The sequence below is a fragment of the Papio anubis genome, chromosome 1, assembly GCF_008728515.1.
Source record: "Papio anubis isolate 15944 chromosome 1, Panubis1.0, whole genome shotgun sequence".
NCBI classification, from domain to species: Eukaryota; Metazoa; Chordata; class Mammalia; order Primates; family Cercopithecidae; genus Papio; species Papio anubis.
The window spans coordinates 98,812,254-98,832,546 of record NC_044976.1 but is presented as its reverse complement, the minus strand read 5'-3'; the positions used below and the strand labels follow the sequence as shown (position 1 = coordinate 98,832,546).

The window sequence follows — 20,293 nt, the reverse complement described above, 5'->3', positions numbered from 1 at the left end:
AAAGTTGTCAGCTTCCTTCGGGTCCCCTTCCCTTAACAAACATGGCTGCCTCAGCCCCCGCCACACAAGTTAATGCCCGGAACTACCACAACCGTCTTCCCCTTATCCTCCACAGAACCGGAAGAATCCGATGGTGGCTGGCGAGGGCCAAGTCTCTTACGTCCTTCCCTCGTTTCACTCTCCCCGCCTCCTCCGCAGAACCCGAGCGCCAAACTCAAACTTATCAGGACCCGGACGCCTCTCGGGCTAGGTCCGAGGGCCGGGCCTGTTGGGCTTTTCCGCACACCAGCCGGGACAGCGAGCCAACATGAGCCAAGTTCTGTTCCACCAACTAGTCCCGTTGCAGGTGAAATGCAAAGACTGCGAGGAGAGGTAAAGAGCGCGTCATCCAGTGCCCGCGGGTGGCGGTTGGGGTCAGGCCAATGGGGAAAGATGGCGGTTCCGGCCAGTGGGCTCCGCCTTGCACCTAGGTGTCGAGTCGGCCCCCCCAGGAAGCGGATAGGGAACCCAGAGGGCCCAGTGGTTACCTCTCTCGCCAAGTCGGCCGTTGCAGAGGGGTCTGGAGGAGGGGTGTGAGGAAATAGGAAGCCGGCTCACATCAAGTTAATGTCAAAAACCCTAGCTGTGGACGGAATCGTGAAGATTGTAGCCCTACTCTTGCCTTTTGACAGATAAGAACTCTGGCCCAGAGAAGTTAAAAAAAAATTACGTGAGGGCTCACAGCCAATTCATGGCAGGGTCAGCGCTAGAACTCAGGCCTTGGCTCGGAGCCTTTTCTCCCCGTTCTCTTTTGAGAGTATGTTGGCAGTAAGGTTCAACTTTTAAAAACCTACCAATTTGGTGGCGTACTTTGGCTCTTCACATCAGTTGCTTTAAAAAAAAGTAAATTACATTTAACCGACTAACAATGAGAAAATCAGAAACGTCATTAATTCATTCATTCAGTAAATATTGGCTCCTTGTAAAACACCTTGCTGGGCACTGGGAATACAGTGGTCAGGAAAAACAGTCCTGTTTTTCATGGAGTTTACAATCACTGGAGGAAATAAAGACCAGTCGCACAGAGAAGTTCAACTTTGATTAAGGAGGTGGTTTTGTTGGGGCGTAAATAGAGAGATTTGACCAGAGGTCAGGAGACTTAATTTTTTTTCTCAGTTCCAACACTCAGTAGTTGTCTCTTTTTTCTTTGAACGTTCTTTCCTCATTTGTAAAACTGATATAACGTGCGTATTCACGTGTTTGTAATGAGGATCAGGTGTGAAATCGTATGTGAAAACTAAGTGGTGTATAAATGTAACATAAAAAATGAAATGAAGACATTGCCTTATTGAGTTGCCGGTAATGTCAAACTGTGGTACATATAGTTCAGAATTCGGTCAAAAATCAGTGGCAAGCCGGTCGAGGAGATGGTGCCAAAACCAGCAGCTGCATATGGAGATCTGTAGGTTTAGTTGATCATTCTTTTAATGCTGTCCAGTATGGTAACCACTAGCCACATGTGGTTATTAGACACTTGAAATGGGGCTTATCTGAATTGTTGTGCTTTACGTTTGAAAATGCACGTTGGATTTTTAAGACTTACTATGAAAAAAGAATGTAAAATATCTCAGTTTTTATATTATGTGTTAAATGGCAATATTTTTGGGTATATTAGGTTAAATACAATGTATTATTAACAGTAATAATGTATTGTTATACTATTATATATTAGTATATAGTATATACTAATTCACCTGCTTTTAAAAGTTTTTTTTAAAATGTGACTTCTAGAAAATTTAAAAGTAGGCTAGGTGTGGTGGCTCACACCTGTGGTCCCAGCGCTTTAGGAGGCCGAGGCGGGAGGATTGCTTGAGCCTAAGCTTGAGGTTACAGTGAGCTGTGATTGCACCACTGTACTCCAGCCTGGGTGACAGAGTGAGACCCTGTCTCTGAAAAAAAAAAAAAAAAAAGAAAAGAAAAAAATTAAAATTACGTATCTGGCTCACGTTTGTGGCTTGCATTGTATCTCCATTGGACAACACTGTTTTAGAATGATTATAGAAAGATAAAGGGGGCCATGACTTTGGTTTCAATATGGAAACTCCTAGATGGTCTCTTTCTGGTTACATTGCCATCACAGTTAATCTTAAAACTCAATTTCCCTGCTTAGAAACCTTTAATATATTCCTATTATCTGTATAGTAGGGGTCAGCAAACTGGAGCACATGGGCCAGATGTCTCACTGTTTTCATAAATAAACTTTTCTTGGAACACAACCACGCTCATTTGTTTACAAATCGTAGCTGCTTTTGCACAGGAAGGGCAGAGGTGAGTATGGCCTGAGACCTTATGGCCTGCAAAGCCTAAAATATTTGCTATCTGGCCCTTTACAGAGTAATTTGGTGATCCTTGACCTATTGAAAGAACACCCCAGACTCTCTCTCTCTCTCTTTTTTTTTGTTTTCCTAGACAGAGTCTCACGGTTGCCCAGACTGGAGTATGGTAGCACAATTATAGCTTACTGCGGCCTTGACCTCCCGGACCCAAGGGTTCCCCCAACCTTAGCCTCCTGAGTAGCTGCAATTACAGGCACATACCACCACGCCTGACTGTTGTTTTTTTTTTTTTTTAATAGAGATGGGGTCTCCCTGTGTTGCCCAGGCTGGTCTTGAACGCCTGGGCTCAAGTGATCCTCTCACCCCAACCTCCCAAAATGCAGGGATTATAGGCGTGAGCCACCACACCCAGCCCAGACGCCTTGGTTGAGTATTTGAGGCCAATTCAGCTCAACAAATATTGGCAAATGTCTACTGTGTCTCAGGAACTGTCCTACGTGTGGAGGATGTAAATATGCACCCCCCTCCCCATCCCCAACAACAACAAAAGCCAACAAAAACCTGTTTTCATTCTGTCCCTCAGGGAACTCACATTTTAATAGGGGAAATAAAAAGATTTTCCTTGGACAGGCACCATAGCACAGATTAGGAATTCAGGCTCTGGAGCCAGATTGCCTGGGTTTGAGTCCCAGTTCTGCCACTTATTGACTGATCTTGTACAATTTCCTTCTCTGTGTCTCATCTTTAAGCTGATGGTAATAACAGTACCTACTTCATGGTATTATGAGAATGGAATGAATTACTACATATAAAGTGCTTCCAACAGTGACTAGAGCATAATAAATGTTCACTAAATTTTAGGTGTTAATGTGTTACAAATGCATGAAGTAATATAAGTACACTAAAGTCAGAGAAGAAGGAAATTCAGTTGAGGACAGTGGTAATGATCAGGGAACTTCATCTGATGGAAAATTACGCAAAATTTTGATGCCCATGATTTAACACTAATCTACCTTTTTAATTTTGTGTCCTAAACTTATCTCTCCAATATAAAAGTCTTACAAGCATTCTTGTTACCTTCTGAACGTGCCTGATATTCACTCTGTACTATTACCCCTGCTGTTCTTTGTGCCTCAAATGCTTTTTTCTTTAATAACTTTCAGGTGTGTCTTAAATCCTTTCACTATAAGGACCCTTCAAAGTTGCCTAAGTTGAAATGAATTGCCATTGTTCATGTATTAGTGTGGTGTAGGTGAAAGATCTGAGTTTTCATTTGGGCTCTGTAATGTGACCTTAAACCATTATTTGGACGTTAAATTGTTTTGTAAAACAGATAATATTTACTTACCAAGATTATTGTTAAATAAGATGGTATATGTAAAATACCTGGCAGGTACTCAGTAAGTGTTGGTAACCCTTCCCTCCCTAAAATGCAATCAGAAGCAAATCTAGGGAAAAGTCATTAATCTCATCTCAATTTGAGGACAGAAACTATGTTTTTTTTTTTGTTTCTGTCATCCTATGCCAAAAATTATTTTTCTTTTTTTTTTTATTTTTGTAGAGAGAGGCTGTCATTCTGTTGCCCAGGCTAGAGTGTTGTGGCATAATCGTGGCTAACTGTAATCTCAAACTTTCGGGCTTAAGCCTTCAGAGTAGCTGAAACTACAGGCATGTACCACCATGCCTGTCTCATTTTAGAAATTTTTTGTAGAGATAGGATTTTGCTATGTTGCCCATGCCGGTCTTGAACTCAAACGATCCTCCCACCTCAGCTTCCCAAAGTGCTGGGATTACGGATGTGAGCCTCTGCGCCAGGCCCCTGGACCATGTTTATTTCTGTTTGTATCCCTAGCACCTGGCACAATACCTGGCTTAAAGTACCTTTTATTTGTTTGATTGATAGTTTAAGGTCACAGTTACTGGGTGGCAGAGATGGCCTAGAATCCATTTCTGCTAAAGCATGCCTGATGTTTAGCATACTTTTTATTTAAAAGAACTCATAGCTAAATCTAATGTCAGGGAGGATGTTATGTAGATTTATGCTTTGTTCAGAGTATGACATCTATTGAGATGAGAAATAACATTTTATTGAGTTTTTATTGTTTTATATTGCTCTTATGACATTTCCATTATAAGGGAAAAAATAAGATTTGTGATTTTAGTTAGCATATCCTCTGAAAGCTTGTATTTTTCTATAACATATTTCTAGGGATATTTTTTAACTAAGCATGGGGAATACGTTTCACTTATAGGCCTTCCCTTTTTTTTTCAACATCTAATGTATATAGGCATTTGGAATATATGCAACAATATCATTAATATGATTGGCAAATTGTCATAGTAGTATAACTCTTCCAGGATTATGTAAACATTTTAATAAATGGACTCTTCTTGTACTTTTTGCAGATGTATGAAGTATGACAGGACTTTTAAAACCGTAAAGCACCTGCTAGGTGCGGTGGCTCACGCCTGTAATACCATCACTTTGGGAGGCTGAGGTGGGCAGATCACTTGAGGTCAGGAGTTTGAGACCAGCCTGGCCAACACGGCGAAACCCCATCTCTACTAAAAATACAAAAATTAGCCCGGTGCAGTGGTGTGCCCCTGTAATCTAAGCTACTCAGGAGGCTGAGGTAGGAGAATTGTTTGAACCTGGGAGACGGAGGTTGCAGTGAGCCAAGATCACACCAGCCTGGGCAACAGAGCGAGACTGTCTCAAAAAACAAATAAGTAAAATAAAAATAAATAAAACGTAAAGCATCATAAAAAGTTAAACATCAACTGCAGTATCATACCACTATGGCATTTATATTAGAGAAAACTTCAGAAGATGAAAACCAAACACAATGATGTAGAGCTATCCTCCTGCCTCAGCCTCTGAAGTAGCCAGTATTACAGGTGGGAGGCACTGTGCCCAGCTCGGGAAAGCTTAAATGGAATTGGAGTAACACTCTGATCTGTTTCACATACGTTGCTTTAGATACTAGAAAAATAGGAACAGTGTATTCTCTTGTTTTGAAAATAATTCTTCCTCTCTGTGGTGTAAATTAGTGCTTCTTGTTCCTTTTCAGAAAACAGATACAAGTTATGAGGTAACGTTTAATCTTATTGTACAAATGGAGATTTAGCATCCAATCATATGTTCAACAAGAAACTTAACCAAAATGACACATTTTAAGCCCATATAAAATTACAAGTCAGCATTAAAAAATCTAAACAGTTGAATCTAGCGTTGATCAACTGTTTCCAAATTTTTCTATCAATACTCAATTGCTGTTTATACTTTTTACTTGTGTAATAGATAAGCAATAGTGTGGAAAAGGTTTAAAAGAAGTCCTTAGAAGAAAAACTTAAAATTGAACAAATTCTATTTGTTAGCTTACTTTTTTTCTATCTGCACATCAAAGAAAAGCCATTGTTATTTAATTCTGGTAGAATAGTTTGAGAAGTACTTGTGCATAGATATTTTTTACTAATTTCTCCCTTTATTTCCTGAATTATATAAACATTTGTGCTCTATTTGATTAATGTTTATGAGCACTTTCACTTATATACCTCTGTCCAATTCTGGATTCTCTAAGATACAGCATAGGATGTGGAACACTGGTTTCTCTCTCTCTCAGGGCTTAGAGTTACTTTACTCAAGGATAGGTGTAATAAACTTGTTGATGGTACTTCTATGGTTATATTACATAAAGAATATATTAAGCAGATTTAATTCGTGGATGTGAAAATACGTTTTTGTATGCGTAAGTGTAGGGAATAGGTTATTTCCTTGATTTTAAACATTCAAAGCATTCTAATATTACTTCACATATTAAGTTTTAATTTTAATTTTTTTTTTTTTGAGACAGGGTCTCACTCTGTTGCCCAGACCTGGTGTGCGGTGGTGCAGTCTTGGCTCACTGCAGCCTCTGCCTACCAGGTTCCAGCATTTCTCCCACCTCAGCTTCCCAAATAGCTGGGACTACAGGTGGGTGCCACTACTCCTGGCTGGTTTTTGTATTTTTTGTAGAGATGAGGTTTTGCCATGTTGAACAGGCTGGTTTCCAACTCTTGACCTCAAGTGATCTGCCTGCTTCAGCCACCCAAAGTGCCAGGATTACAGATGTGAGCCACTGCGACAGGCCACATACTAAGTTTTTAAAATGGAATCAGTCTCTCATAAATCAGTTTAATCACTTGACATGGTAATTTTTTAATGTGAAAATTTGTTACTAAATTGGTGGTTTGTCTTTCTAGATGTTATTTTAGAATCAGGGCAGTAAGGATATACGAGGTTGTTACCTCATTTAGTCCTCAAAACGTCCGCATTTTACAGTTGAAAAGTTACTAAATTGATGGTTTGTCTTTCAGTAGATGTTATTTTACAATCAGGGCAGCAAAGTCATATATCAGGCTAGTGCTAGGCTCTCCACAGTGTTTATTTTATTTATTCCTCATAATATCCCCATATTACAAGTGAGAAAAATTTAGTTTTAGGTTAAACACTGCTAGATTACTCACTAGTGGAACAACAAGACATTAAGCTTTAAATCCAGTGTGCTTTTCAAACTTCTCTTCGTAAGTTAGAGAACATCTGTGGAAAGTCTTGTCGCTTAAGACTGAAAACTTTAGTTAATACAAAAGATAGTGATAACTCATTTCATGTGAATGTTTCTGATGGTTGGGTATGTCTTTTCATACAGGAGAGTAAGTATAAGAATGAGCATTGAACTACAATCAGTTTCTAATCCAGTTCACAGAAAGGTTGGTATTTAGTTCTTTTTTGAAATATCATTTAGGTACATTGTAGATAATTAGTTTTGTTCTTTAAGAATGTGACATCTTTTATTGCATTTATTTTGCTTTTACATTTTGGGCTATTTTGTAACTGTTGCAAATCAAGGGTGGTGGAATCTACTGAGAAAACAACTGAAGGATAATTATACTATGTATTTCTTTTTTTGTTTGTTTTTTTTGAGATGTAGTCTTGCTCTGTTGCCAGGCTGGAGTGCTGTGGCATGATCTCGGCTCACTCGCCTCCCGGGTTCAAACAATTCTCTTGCCTCAGCCTCCTGAGGAGCTGGGACTACAGGCGTGCACCACCACGCCCAGCTAGTTTTTGTATTTTTAATAGAGACGGGGTTTCACCGTGTTGGCCAGGATGGTCTCGATCTCTTGACCTCGTGATCCGGCCTATACTATATATTTCTAAAACATACATGAAGAATTGGGGGTTGGGGTGACAGTCTCCTTAGATTTGCCCAGTGCACTTATAAGTTGCATATATATACACACACACACACACACACACGTAAAATACCTTTTATTGCTGTTGGTCATATGTGTGTGCACGCACACACACACACACACACACACACACACAGCTGCCTTATAGAATTGGCATTTCATGGTGTAAATGTAAAAACAGTAAACCAAAATACTACAGGGAGATATTTGTGACTCTTTTACTTTACATTTTGAAGAGAGGCATTTAGAGTATCAGTCTCATATAACCTTCAAAAGTGTGAGTCATTAACAGAACTAAGGATATAGAATAGAGCAGGGGTCCCCAACCCCCTGGCCACTTACTGGTACTGTCTGTGGCCTATTAGGAGCCGGGCTGCACAGCAGGAGGTGAGTGGCAGGTGGGCAAGAGATCGTTACCTCCTACGATCCGCCTCCTGTCAGATCAGCGGTGGCATTAGAGTCACATAGGAGTGTAAACCCTATTGCGAACTGTACATGCAAGGGATCTCAGCTGTATGCTCCTTATGAGAATCTAATGCCTGATCTGAGGTGGAAGTTTCATCCTGAAACCATCCTTCACCCCCTAGTTCTTGGAAAAATTGTCTTCTACAAAACTGGTTTCTAGTGCCAAAAAGGTTGGGGACCAATGGAACAGAGGACTAAGAAATACAGCATCTGTGCCAAGGGCAGTGCCTCACACCTGTAATCCTAGCACTTTAGAAGGCTGAAGCCAGATTGCTTGAGCCAGGAGTGTGAGACCAATGTAGGCAACATGGTGAAATCCCATCTCTACAAAAAAATACACAAATTAGCTGCAGGTGGTGGCATACTCCTGTAGTTCCAGCTACTTGAGAGGCTGAGCTGGAAGGATCACTTGAGCCTGGGAGGTTGAGGCTGCAGTGACCTGTGATAGTGCCACTGCAACCCAGACTGGGCGACAGAGCGAGACCCCGTGTCAAAAAAAAACCACGAACTATAGCATCTGTTTTCTGTGTGCCATAGCTTTCCCTGAACACGTTCAGGGACCTAGTAGTATTAGTATTACCTTTGGTTTTTTAAGTAGCCTCCTGGGTGAATTTCAGGAAGTACTTAAATAGAAGCTACTTAAGAACAAGGCATTCTGAGGCAGAGCAGGTGCCTAAATTACTAGTTTTCCAGGGTGAAGATTATATATTATACTTCTTACATGTTATTCCTCATGCCTGCTATACTTCTTCATTTTCTAGCTTTGTGCATAAGTGGTTTAGATTTTTCTAGGATCTTAGCATTTCTTTAGTAGCTATGAGTAGAGATTTTATTTCAAATGTGCTATTAACCTTAATGCCCAGTTCTTTATTAGTTTTACCTCATCTTGTAACTAATGCTGTTTTTCTTTCACCAGTGTTCTCTGGTACATAATTTTGGTGTACTTTTTGTGAGCTCTAGCTGTTACGATGATCTGCCACACTATGTACACTTAGCTACCTGGAAAGTGGTCTTTATGAAAGGTACCTACTTCATTTGAGACTGAAAACAGATGGGATTCCATGTCAGTGGCCACCTGGTTTAGGAGAGAATAGGCCCTTTGGAAGAAACCTGGCAATGTATTACCTGATACCCCTGTCTTCTGAGAGACAGAAGCTTTCTTTTTTCTAGTGTGGATTATTGTCAGTTCTGCTGATATATTTGCTACTTTTGAAATGCTATACCAGTTAATTTTAATAAAATTGAATGTGGTTAATTTTAATAAAATTTAATTTTAATAAAAATTCAGTGGTAAAGAAAATTTTTGTCATCATGTTATGGTGTAGCAAGGACTGGGTCTAAATTTCCCCAAGCCTCTGATAGGATATTCCTAAACTTTCAACTCCTAGCACCTACTTAACTTTTACACACCTCCATGTGGCTCTCGAAGAGCAGAATGTCTACCCCTATTTAAGATTCTAACTCTGTAAAGACTAATAAAAAATCAGCAGCACTAAAAAACAAAGCTGTCTGCAATATAACTATGATACACTGATGTTGTTGGATTTTTTTTACTTCTGAGAAGGAAGAAATTACTCAAAAAGCCAGATCTAGTAAAAACATTTAAAAACAACAAACTTTCTTTCAGGACTTAGTTATTCGTCTGACTGATGACACGGATCCATTTTTTTTATATAACCTTGTTATATCTGAGGAAGATTTTCAAAGGTAACTGAATTTTTTTCTGATCTTATATTTAAATAAAGAATAAGTTTCTAAGTTTTATTGGTACTGTTCTCTTTAAACACATACCTACATGTTAGATTTAGTTACTTTGGGAATATTGGGCTATTTGTACTATATTTACTTAGGGTGTTTTGGAAAATAAACATTTTGTGGGTTATTAGAATTCCGCTTAAAACACTTGTGAAGTTTGAAGCTTTTGCTGAATTTATTGATTTTTTTTCCCGTTGAATAAATTCTGTGAAAATCAGAGTTCCTTAGCGTAGTTCTTGATTATAACAAAGATTAGTAAATAAAAAAAAAGAATCCTTCAGGATGCTAATTATAATTAAAGATAGTAATTGGCTGGGCGCGGTGCCTCACGCCTGTAATCCTGGCACTTTAGGTGGCCAAAGAGGGCGTATCATCAGGTCAGGAGTTCGAGACTAGTCTGACCAACATAGTGAAACCCTGTCTTAACTAAAAATACAAAAATTAGCCAGGTGTGGTGGCACATGCCTGTAATCCCAGCTACTCGGGAGGCTAAGGCAGGAGAATCTCTTGAACCTGGGAGGCAGAGGTTGCAGTGAGCCAAGATTGCACCACTTCACTCCAGCCTGGGTGACAGAGCGAGACTCTGTCTCAAAAACCAAAACGAAGTAATTAAATTTTTTAAAAATTTCTTTTCCTTTCTTCTGTATAGTTTAAAATTCCAGCAAGGTCTTCTGGTAGACTTCTTAGCTTTCCCACAAAAATTTATAGATCTCCTTCAGCAATGTACTCAAGAACATGCCAAAGAAATTCCAAGGTAAGTTGCATGAGAACACTACATTATTAAATTTAATTCAAGACAGACTCTTCTTTGAAACACAAGTTGATGGCAAAATCTTTTCCATTTATTATGAATATCCCTGTTTATTTTCAGAACTGGGGTTAGGCCTCCATTAAATCTCAGATTTTAAGGCATCTTGATTAAAATCAGAAATATTTCTTAATTTTCATGTCTTGACAGAGGCACTAAAGTTATCCGAAATATTTGGCAGCATCAAATATTTGTTTTTTATATAATGAACTTGGAAAAAGGGAAGACTAAGATTGTATGTGTGTATGGTGCTAATGCCTGATTCCTTTATTGTAAAGTTCACCATCAACCTTTTACTTATTGGCTTTATCAGTTGACGATTGTTGTTGAATCAGTTATTTCATTAGGAAGAACAAAATGATGCTTTTCTATCATTTTTTCTATATTAAGTATAATTATTCTATAAAGAACTTTTCCTCAGCAATTAGGGCTATTTGATTACTCAGAAAATTCATAAAGGATAAATGCTTAATTCTTGCATTTAAATTGTCAATTTTTTAGAGTAAAGAGCTGGTAGTCTACTTTTCTGGCACTCAGTGAATTTTTGTTTTTAGTTTTTGCTTTCTCTCTCATTTGTTTCTCATGAACTCATGGACTTTTATATAGTCACTATGTTTCAGTCAATCTTTTTTTTGCCCAATTTATCTTATCTTTTACGATTGGGAGTCCTTTCATATTGGCCCCTATTATTTCAATGTGCTCCCTTTCCTGAGCTTTCTAAGTAGAGAAGCTTCTGATTCAGTGAGAGATTTTCACTATCTCCTAAGTGTGTTATAATGTAACATTTTCTTTTCACAGATTTTTGCTACAGTTAGTTTCTCCAGCAGCTATTTTGGATAACTCACCCGCATTTTTAAATGTGGTAGAGACAAATCCTTTTAAGCATCTTACTCACCTCTCACTAAAACTTTTACCTGGAAATGATGTGGAGATAAAGAAATTTCTAGCAGGCTGTTTAAAATGTAGCAAGGTAAGATTTAAATTTAAGTTATTGTTTTAACAAAATAAGTATCAATGGTCTTTGATAAATTGTTGAAGAGATACGGTGCCATAAATTTTTGCTTTCTGAATAAAGTTTTATGATATATAATGAATTTATTTTACTGTTTTTTATTTAGTCAGGGTATAGTGGGGATGGATCTGGACCAGGAATTGAGAAGCTTAGGTCCCAGGGTTTTTACCAATCATGTGTGATTTTGGACAGGTCACTTAAACTCTTCTGTCATGGTTTCATCAGCTGGTGGACGTGTTTGGAAATAGCTACCCTACGTAGCCAATCTTAAATGAGATAAGATATGTGGAAATGTCTTGACAATTACAAAGTGCTATATGGCACAAGGAAACAACATAGGGATGCTGCTTGAGTTTTAGAATCTTTCTAGTCAAATACTATAGATCAGTGCATCTCAAACTTTAAATTATCTGGGGATCTTATTAAAATGATTTAGGTCTGAGATGGAGCCTAAGAATCTGCATTTCTAACAGGCTTCCAGGATGATGCTGATGCTATACTTTGAGTAGCATGGCTATAGATGATTACATTGTAAACTGTGTAATTTTGTTATTTTTATGAATAGGAAGAAAAATTATCATTGATGCAATCACTAGATGATGCTACTAGGCAACTGGACTTTACACAAAAGGTAATTCGAATTTCACTTTGTCTTTGTAAGTCATCCAGATATTGGCGCTGAATTGCTTCCTTGACTCAGTTCCAAGCTTTTATGTATTTTCTTTCAAATCATGCTTCCCTTGAATTTCCTCTCCTCTTTGCCACCCTTCAGCTACCACTTAATTATCTTAATCTGATACTTTCTCTTGTACATACTTGACTTCACACAAACATTTCTGTATCCCCGATATGTTCCCTCGAGTCTTCATTAAATAAGATGTGTATATTTCTGTAACATATTGGTTCTCCGCTCGCCACTTATCGCCTCATTCCTCTGGCCTAAATGACTTTTCAGTTCCTATGCTCTAAACCTTTCCCTGTCTTTGCTGTGTATAGAATTAATTCCTCTGACAGGGTTAGCATCATTTTAGTCATAGCTACAATATTTCTGCCCTAGTCCATGAAATTGAAGGCCAAGAGTTTCTGTTTTAGCTTGTTCTTGCTTTGGTTTAAAGAACTATCTGAAGCTGGGTAATTTATAAAGAAAATAAATTTAATTGGCTCATAGTTCTGTAGGCTGTACAAGCATGGCACCAACATCTGCTTGGCTTCTAATGGGGGCCTGAGGAAGTTTACAGTCATGGCTGAAGGCAAAGAGGAGCAGGTGTGTCACATGGTGAGAGTGGGAGGAAGGAAGTACCACATGCTTTTGAACAACCAGATCTCGTATGAACTAACAGGGTGACAACTCACTTACCACCAAGGGAATGGTACTGAACCATTCATGAGGGACTGTTCCTATGATCCAATCACCTTCCACAGGCCCTGCCTCTACTGTTGGGGATTACGTTTGAACATGAGACTTGGAGGGGACAGACATCCTAACCATATCGGTATCTGATAATCTGCATGGCCTCATGCAGAAAATATCCCTGCACAATGTGGCCCACAGGGCCATGTTACTGGGTTTTATATGTAAGTGAACTGTTCCTTGTAATCAACTTGCTTCCCCCTACCCCTCTTTATTGGGTGGTAAAGAGCCAGATTTAATTAAAAGCTTTAATTAAAAGATAGTTTATCTTGACCTGTGGGCCATTTTGGGTCTAAGATTGTTTTTATTCTGATGTTGATTTCCTAAAATTAAAAAATTTTGTGTAGAAAAAGGCTTTGAACATGTCCTGAAAAGCTATAATTTTGTTTTCTTTAATATCCTTGTAAATATTGGTATATTCTAATCAGAAGTATTACATATTAAGGAGACTATCTTAATGTTTTGTGTTAAACTCTAATGTAGACATTAGCAGAAAAAAAACAAGAATTAGATAAGTTACGGAATGAATGGGCATCACATACAGCAGCCTTGACAAACAAGCATTCTCAGGAACTGACAAATGAAAAGGAAAAAGCGTTGCAGGTAAGAACATTAAAGGAAACTGAAAAAATACCTTTTATTGCTGTTGGTCATTTTGTTAATTTTTAAAGTAATAAATGCTTGCTTTAAATTTTCCAAACATTGCAGAAGTATATAAAATGAAAATAAAAGTTCTATCTTTCAAAGTCTTAGTACCCAGAGATAATCTATAAACATTTTGATGTATTTTTTTTAGACTTTTCTCTATGTATATGTAAATAATATGCAATTTATAAATATTTGCTTATAAACGTATAACTGTAAATTATGTTGTTTATATATGTGCCCATTTATGGGTTTTTGGTTTTGTTCTATGCTAATGGGGTCTTGTTGGATATATTGATTGTAACTTTTTCTTCACTTAATATGATACCATTCTATATCAGTTAAGATATTCCTTTTTAGTGACTGCAGAGTATTCATTTTGGGTTAACTTAAATTATTTAACTACTTACCCGAATGGTGGTCATTTAAATGCTTCAAAATTTTGGTTATTTTAAGCAATACTGCAACAAGCACTCTTAGTTTCTAGAAGTGAAACTGCAACATACCTGTATAAAATACTGATGGACACTGCAAATTTGCCACCCAAAAAGGTTAAACCAAATGAAATCCCAAAGATAAGGTAGTGTATAAGGATACTTATTTCCCCATATTCTTGACATTGTTTTGAACCTTCTTAATTCTTTTTTTTTTTTTTTTTTTGAGACGGAGTTTTGCTTTTGTTGCCCAGGCTGGAGTGCAATGGCACAATCTCGACTCACTGCAACCTCCGCCTCCTGGGTTCAAGCGATTCTCCTGCCTCAGCCTCCCGAGTAGCTGGGATTACAGGCATGTGCCACCACGCCCAGCTAATTTTGTATTTTTAGTAGAGATGGGGTTTCTCCATGTTTGTCAGGCTGGTCTTGAACTCCCAACATTACATGATCTACCCACCTCGGCCTTCCAAAGTGCTGGGATTATAGGCATGAGCCACTGTGCCCTGCTGCCTTCTTAATTCTTAATATTTGCCACCTGATCTTAAGGTAGTACTAGTTTTAGTTTATATTTCTTATGTTTTTTGTGAAGATAAGCATTTTTATTTTTTATTTTTATTTATTCTTTTTGAGATGGAGTCCCACGCTCTCTCCCAGGCTGGAGCGCAGTGGTGCGATCTTGGCTCACTGCAAGCTCCACCTCCTGGGTTCACGCCGTTCTCCTGCCTCAGCCTCCCGAGTAGCTGGGACTACAGGCATGTGTCACCACACTGGCTGATTTAAAAATTTTTTTTGTAGAGATGGGGTTTCACTATGTTGCCCAGGCTGGTCTTGAACTCCTGGCCTCAAGTGATCCTCCTTCCTCGGCTTCCCAAAGTGCTGAGATTACTGGCATGAGCCACTGTGCCCGGTACTACCTTTATCACATACTAAATTTCTTTATGTACTTGGGCTTGTCTTTGGACTGTTGTTAAGAACTAATCTCATTTTCTCGTTCAGTGGAGAGATATAGCTCTTCATTTATTAAGGTCTTATTTGTTGAAAACAGACTTTTTTACTCTTTATCTCTCTCCCTTTTTCTCTTTTCTCTTTTTCTTTTGCAGCCTTGTTAAACAATGTTTTTGTCTAGGGACTTTACAGATTTTTACTGCATAAATGAGACCATCCACTCCCTACCAATACCACTGTGGTTAAATTTGTAATTATTTATCAGTAGTGTATATTAATGTCATATCCAACCACCTTACTGAATTTACATAGTGTTTCTAAGAGTTTTGAAATTGATTATCTTATGTTTTCCAGGTAGATATATAAACTATAAAAAATAGTAATTTTTCTCTTCCTATGATTAGTGTCCTTTTTTTTCTTGTACAGAAAAGTACTGAATTAATAGTGAAATTTTCATCTTGTTCCAGTCTTTTTTGGTAAATAACTAAAATATCTCACCATTAAATATGATGTTTGCTTTGCATTTGAGAGAGAGGGTTTTCTTTTCTTACTTGCTACCTAAGAATTTTAATTCAAAGAGCGCTAAGTCAGATAAAATGAGTTTTGGGATCTAACCAAATAATTGTGTCGTTTTTCCCCTTTAATAGTGTTATAAATTATAACAATAGGTTTCCAAAGGTGGAATCATCTTCGCATTCTTAGAATAATACTTACATAGTCATAGTGATTTTTAATAAACTATTGTATCAGTTTGCTATTATTTAACTTGGGATTTTTGTATTTTTATTTATTTGTTTTTAGAGACAGAGTCTTGCTCTGTTGCCCAGGCTGGAGTGCAGTGAGGTGCGGTCACAGCTCACTGCATCCTGAACCTTCGGGTGTCAAGCAATCCTCCCACCTCAGTCTTTGGAGTAGTGGTACAGGCCACTAGGCCTAGCTTTTTTTTTTTTTTTTTTTTTAAGAGATGGAGTCTCACTATGTTGATCAGGCTGGTCTCTATCTCCGGGCCTCAAATGATCCATCCGCCTTGGCCTCCTGAAGTGCTGGGATTACTGGCGTGAACCACCATGCCTGGCCCAGGATGTTTGTATTTATATTCATAAGTGACCTTGGTCTGAGATTATCTTTTTCCTGCACATCGTAGTTTGCTTATTGCAATTGTGGGTTATAGACTATGGTATTAGAATTATGCTAGCCTCATGAAATGAATAAGAACATTTTTCAATTTTCTTTATTCTTTGAAACAGTGAAGTAACAGGGAATTAATCTGTACCTTGAGGGCCTGATACAATTAGCCATTTAACACCATTTGGATCACGCACCTAGTTGAAGCATTTATCTTTTTCTTTTCCAGTTTTCTCCATGATTATTGGTCTGTTTAAATTTTCTCTTTTTTCTTGAGTTTTGCTAATTTATATTTTCTTTAAAAGCCATGTGTTTCATCTATGTGTTTTTATTTTTAAAATTTATTATTATTATTTTTTTGAAGATGAGGTATTGCTATGTTGCCCAGGCTGGACTCAGACTCCTAGGTTTAGGCAATCCTCCTGCCTCAGCTCCTCTAGAGTAGCAGGGTCTACTGGTGTGTGCCATTGTACGTGGCTACTATCTGTGTGTTTAAATATATTAGTACAATGTCGTGCATATTGTCTTGTGATTTTTAAAATCTCCATACTATTTCTCTTATGTTCTTAGTTTGTTTTGTTTAATGCGACCACATGGTTTTTCTATTGTTTAGTGTTTTCGAAGAACCAGTTGTTCATTTCATTAATGAATTCTGCACTGTTTCCCGCCTCCCCCATTTCACTAATTTCTGTTTACTAGCTTTTTTTTTTTTTTTTGGCTTGATTTTCAAGCAAGTTGTGTTCCTCTTGTTCTTCTTGATGTTGTTGTTAGATTCAGGGGTACATGTGCAAGTTTGTTTCTGGGTATATTGCATAATGCTAGAGTTTGGGCTTCTATTGAACTCATCATCCAAATAGTGAACATAGTGCCCAATAAGTAGTTTTTCAACCTCTACTCCACTCTATCCCTCCCTCATTTTGGAGTACTCCTTGTCTATTGTCCATGGAAATAAGTTAGATCTAAAACTTTCTTCATGAGGGCATTTGTTTAAAACTCCAGAGTGACTGAAGGATTTGTTTGTATTTCTATATTGCACTTTCTAATAGGATTGTCAGGCAGTCCTTTGGGACTTTATAACCAGGTCAACACTTCTCTTCCTGCTAATAGATAATGTAAAACTTTAGTGTGCATGAGAATCATTTGAAGGGTACATTAGAATGCAGATTGCTGGGCTTCATCCCCAGAGTCTTTGATATGGTTAGTCAGGGGTGGAGTCCAAGAACTCGATTTCCTGATAGGTTCTTAGCTGTTACTGATTATTCTGTTCAGAGGACCATACTTTGATAACCACTGCCATAGGGTGCTGTTACTCAAATTAGGCCAATTTTGTGACTATATAGAAATCTGTCGAGGCAGGTAAACTGCCTTCTGTTATTACTGATGGTTTCTACAAATGTTATAGGGAATAATGTATTATCTATATTTGTCACTTACCTATTCAAGTGGACATTAAATCTGTGTTATCTTTACGGCATTTTAAAAAGGCAAATTTGATTCCTGCATTTTTAATTTTTCTTTATGTTTGCACTTATTTCTCATGTTTTCTTTATACCTCCATTTAAAAAAATATACTGAGTAATCTTGTTTCTACACTAATTCTTTGTAGAAGCATTTTTCCTGTGAGGAAAGTTCTAGCAACATATAGAATCACCCATCATCCTTCTATTTCTCATATTATTTTCTTAATTCTGACTTCTATATTTCTTCACTTCATAGAATGTTTTATTAATTTTTGTTTTCCCATTCATATCATTATAATTCCATTCCCAAAACATTTTTCTCATGTAATATTCTTCCAAAACTACTGTGTGCTTTTCTGATGTAAGCCTCTATAGAATATTCATTTGAAAAATATTGCTTTCACCTCTACAAATTCTCCTTTTCTGTTGGACTTTATTAGTCTGAAACTGTTCCTCCAATGATAATTTTTTTTCCTCCAGAATGGAAATTTTTTTTTTTTTTTTTTTTTTTTTTTTTGATTGGGTTTTTCCTTTTTTTCCCCGCGTTGGTTCAGTGGCCGGATCTCAGCTCCCTGCAAGCTCCGTCTCCCGGGTTTACGCCATTCTCCTGCCTCAGCCTCCCGAGTAGCTGGGACTACAGGCGCCCGCCACCTCGCCCGGCTAGTTTTTTTGTATTTTTTACTAGAGACGGGGTTTCACCGTATTAGCCAGGATAGTCTCGATCGCCTGACCTCATGATCTGCCCGTCTTGGCCTTCCAAAGTGCTGGGATTACAGGCTTGAGCCACCGTGCCTGGCCGAGAATGGAAATTTTTTAGTGTATTTTCTTTCTAAAAATATTGAAATGATTCAGAAGTGAACAAAGTAGAAAATGTAAACTTTATAATCCTAGTTCTCACACTTTTTTTTTTAAACAAAAATCTCCAAGGTTCTGATGTTCACTGGAGTAAAAACCTGTTCTTTATTTTCATTGCTTTTGGCCTCTATTGTCTTTAGTGTCTTTGATTACTTTCTTAGACAGTTACAGTTAGCATCTTTACCAGTTTGCTCTGATTTTTCTTGATTGCTTCTTCAATGTTTTCTTCCAAGATTGCATTTTCAATTTTATATGGACTTCTTCCTATTTTATCTCTCTTTGCTCCTTCTCCTCTCTTTTTCAGCTTTCTAAAAATGAGGAAATTCCTGAAGTAGTAATGTAAAAATTCCTAAGGTATTTTATGAGAGAGAGAGACTCCCCTGTACTAGTGCTAAGAATTTTGAATGGGTATAACTTCTCTGGGATACAGTTTTGGAACTTATATCAAGCTTTATATTTGTTTATATTCTTTATTCTATAATTGATCATAAATAATCTGAATTTTAGATGTATGCCTGTACAAAAAAATCAATCATTATTTTATTTATAATTGTGAAAAATTGGAAACTAAATGTCCATAATAGGGCAGAAGTTAAATGAATTATGGAGTAGCCATGGATGGAATGTTGTGTAGCTATTAAAGACTTTACAAAGAATTTTTTAATGATGTGAGAAGGTGCAAATGCTAAGGGAATAAAGTGTGATTAAATTGTATAAATAGCTTGATATTCATTAAATTTAATATGTGTATTGTGTGTTTATGTGGATGTCAATATAAGTATATAAATGATTGGAAGAGAGTACTCCTAAATATTAGGAGTGATTTCTGGATGTGATTATGGGTTGTGTTTCCTTTTTGCCCTTAAGAGCATGTATAACTTTGATAACCACAAAAATATGCTTTATTTTCCAAAGATATTTAGGATTTTATAGTGTTCGTTAACAAAAATGGTACTAAGATAGGTTTGTGATAGGATTCAGACAGGCAGTAGATATTGCACTGTTATAACCATGTTCAAATTTTATTGTTGGTAAAGATGACTTGGACTAATGAACCAACCTTGCTCATTTTACAAAAATAAAAAATAAATTACAATTTTTTGTTCAAATCTTTCTGTATTTGTATTTCTGATTTTTTTCTTTGAATTTTGGTACTGTATTTTTATTATATAATAGGCACAGGTTCAATATCAACGGCAGCATGAACAACAGAAAAAAGATTTAGAAATCCTCCATCAACAAAATATCCACCAGCTACAAAACAGACTGTCTGAGTTAGAAGCAGCTAATAAAGACTTAACTGAAAGAAAATATAAAGGAGACTCCACTATTAGAGAACTTAAAGCAAAACTTTCTGGTGTTGAAGAGGTATTGAATATTGGTTTTTTTCTCCCCCAGTTTAAAAGAACGTTTTGATTGGTTATTTTAATGTGGTTACTTGTGTGGGTGGTGTTCCTCTGGATGCTCTGTAGAGTTCTCTTGTGGTGTTAGGGTAATCCATTCAGGCAGTGCGAAGAAAATTGAGAATTTGAAATTTGATAAAAAGCCTAATTCATAACAGAACTGAGGTAAACTTGAATATTTTTAGTTAGGGTCTTGAGAGCAGATTACTGGCACAGCTGTCAGATTTATTAATGTATTTTTAATAGTAACACAGCACCTATATTTCATAGGGTACTGTGTTGACAGGACTGGGTTTTTTTTTTCCTCAGCCTACTTAACATAAACAATTATATGAAATTCAGTGTCTAGTAATAATGGTAATGGTAAAGATAATAGTTAATCCTTACTGAGCATTCTCTGTGTTAGGTACTGTTTGAAGTGCTTTACG

The 20,293-nt window shown here is 37.3% G+C and overlaps 1 protein-coding gene across 11 annotated transcripts in view; it reads left to right on the top strand.

The window, feature by feature from the left end:
- The first annotated feature begins 105 nt into the window (after positions 1-105).
- The window catches only part of SASS6 (SAS-6 centriolar assembly protein), a 49,145-nt gene continuing 28,957 nt past the window's right edge, over positions 106-20,293 (top strand). For 2 of the 11 annotated variants that reach the window (XM_017945083.3, XM_017945086.3), the window contains exons 1-9: positions 204-372; positions 6,170-6,288; positions 7,004-7,064; positions 9,640-9,719; positions 10,417-10,521; positions 11,374-11,545; positions 12,153-12,218; positions 13,482-13,601; positions 19,639-19,830. In XM_017945083.3, the coding sequence (XP_017800572.2) occupies positions 352-372; positions 6,170-6,288; positions 7,004-7,064; positions 9,640-9,719; positions 10,417-10,521; positions 11,374-11,545; positions 12,153-12,218; positions 13,482-13,601; positions 19,639-19,830 (936 nt within the window). In that variant the 5' untranslated portion in view covers positions 204-351. The other 9 variants (XM_017945077.3, XM_031651154.1, XM_017945106.2 and 6 more) reach the window with 9 other exon arrangements.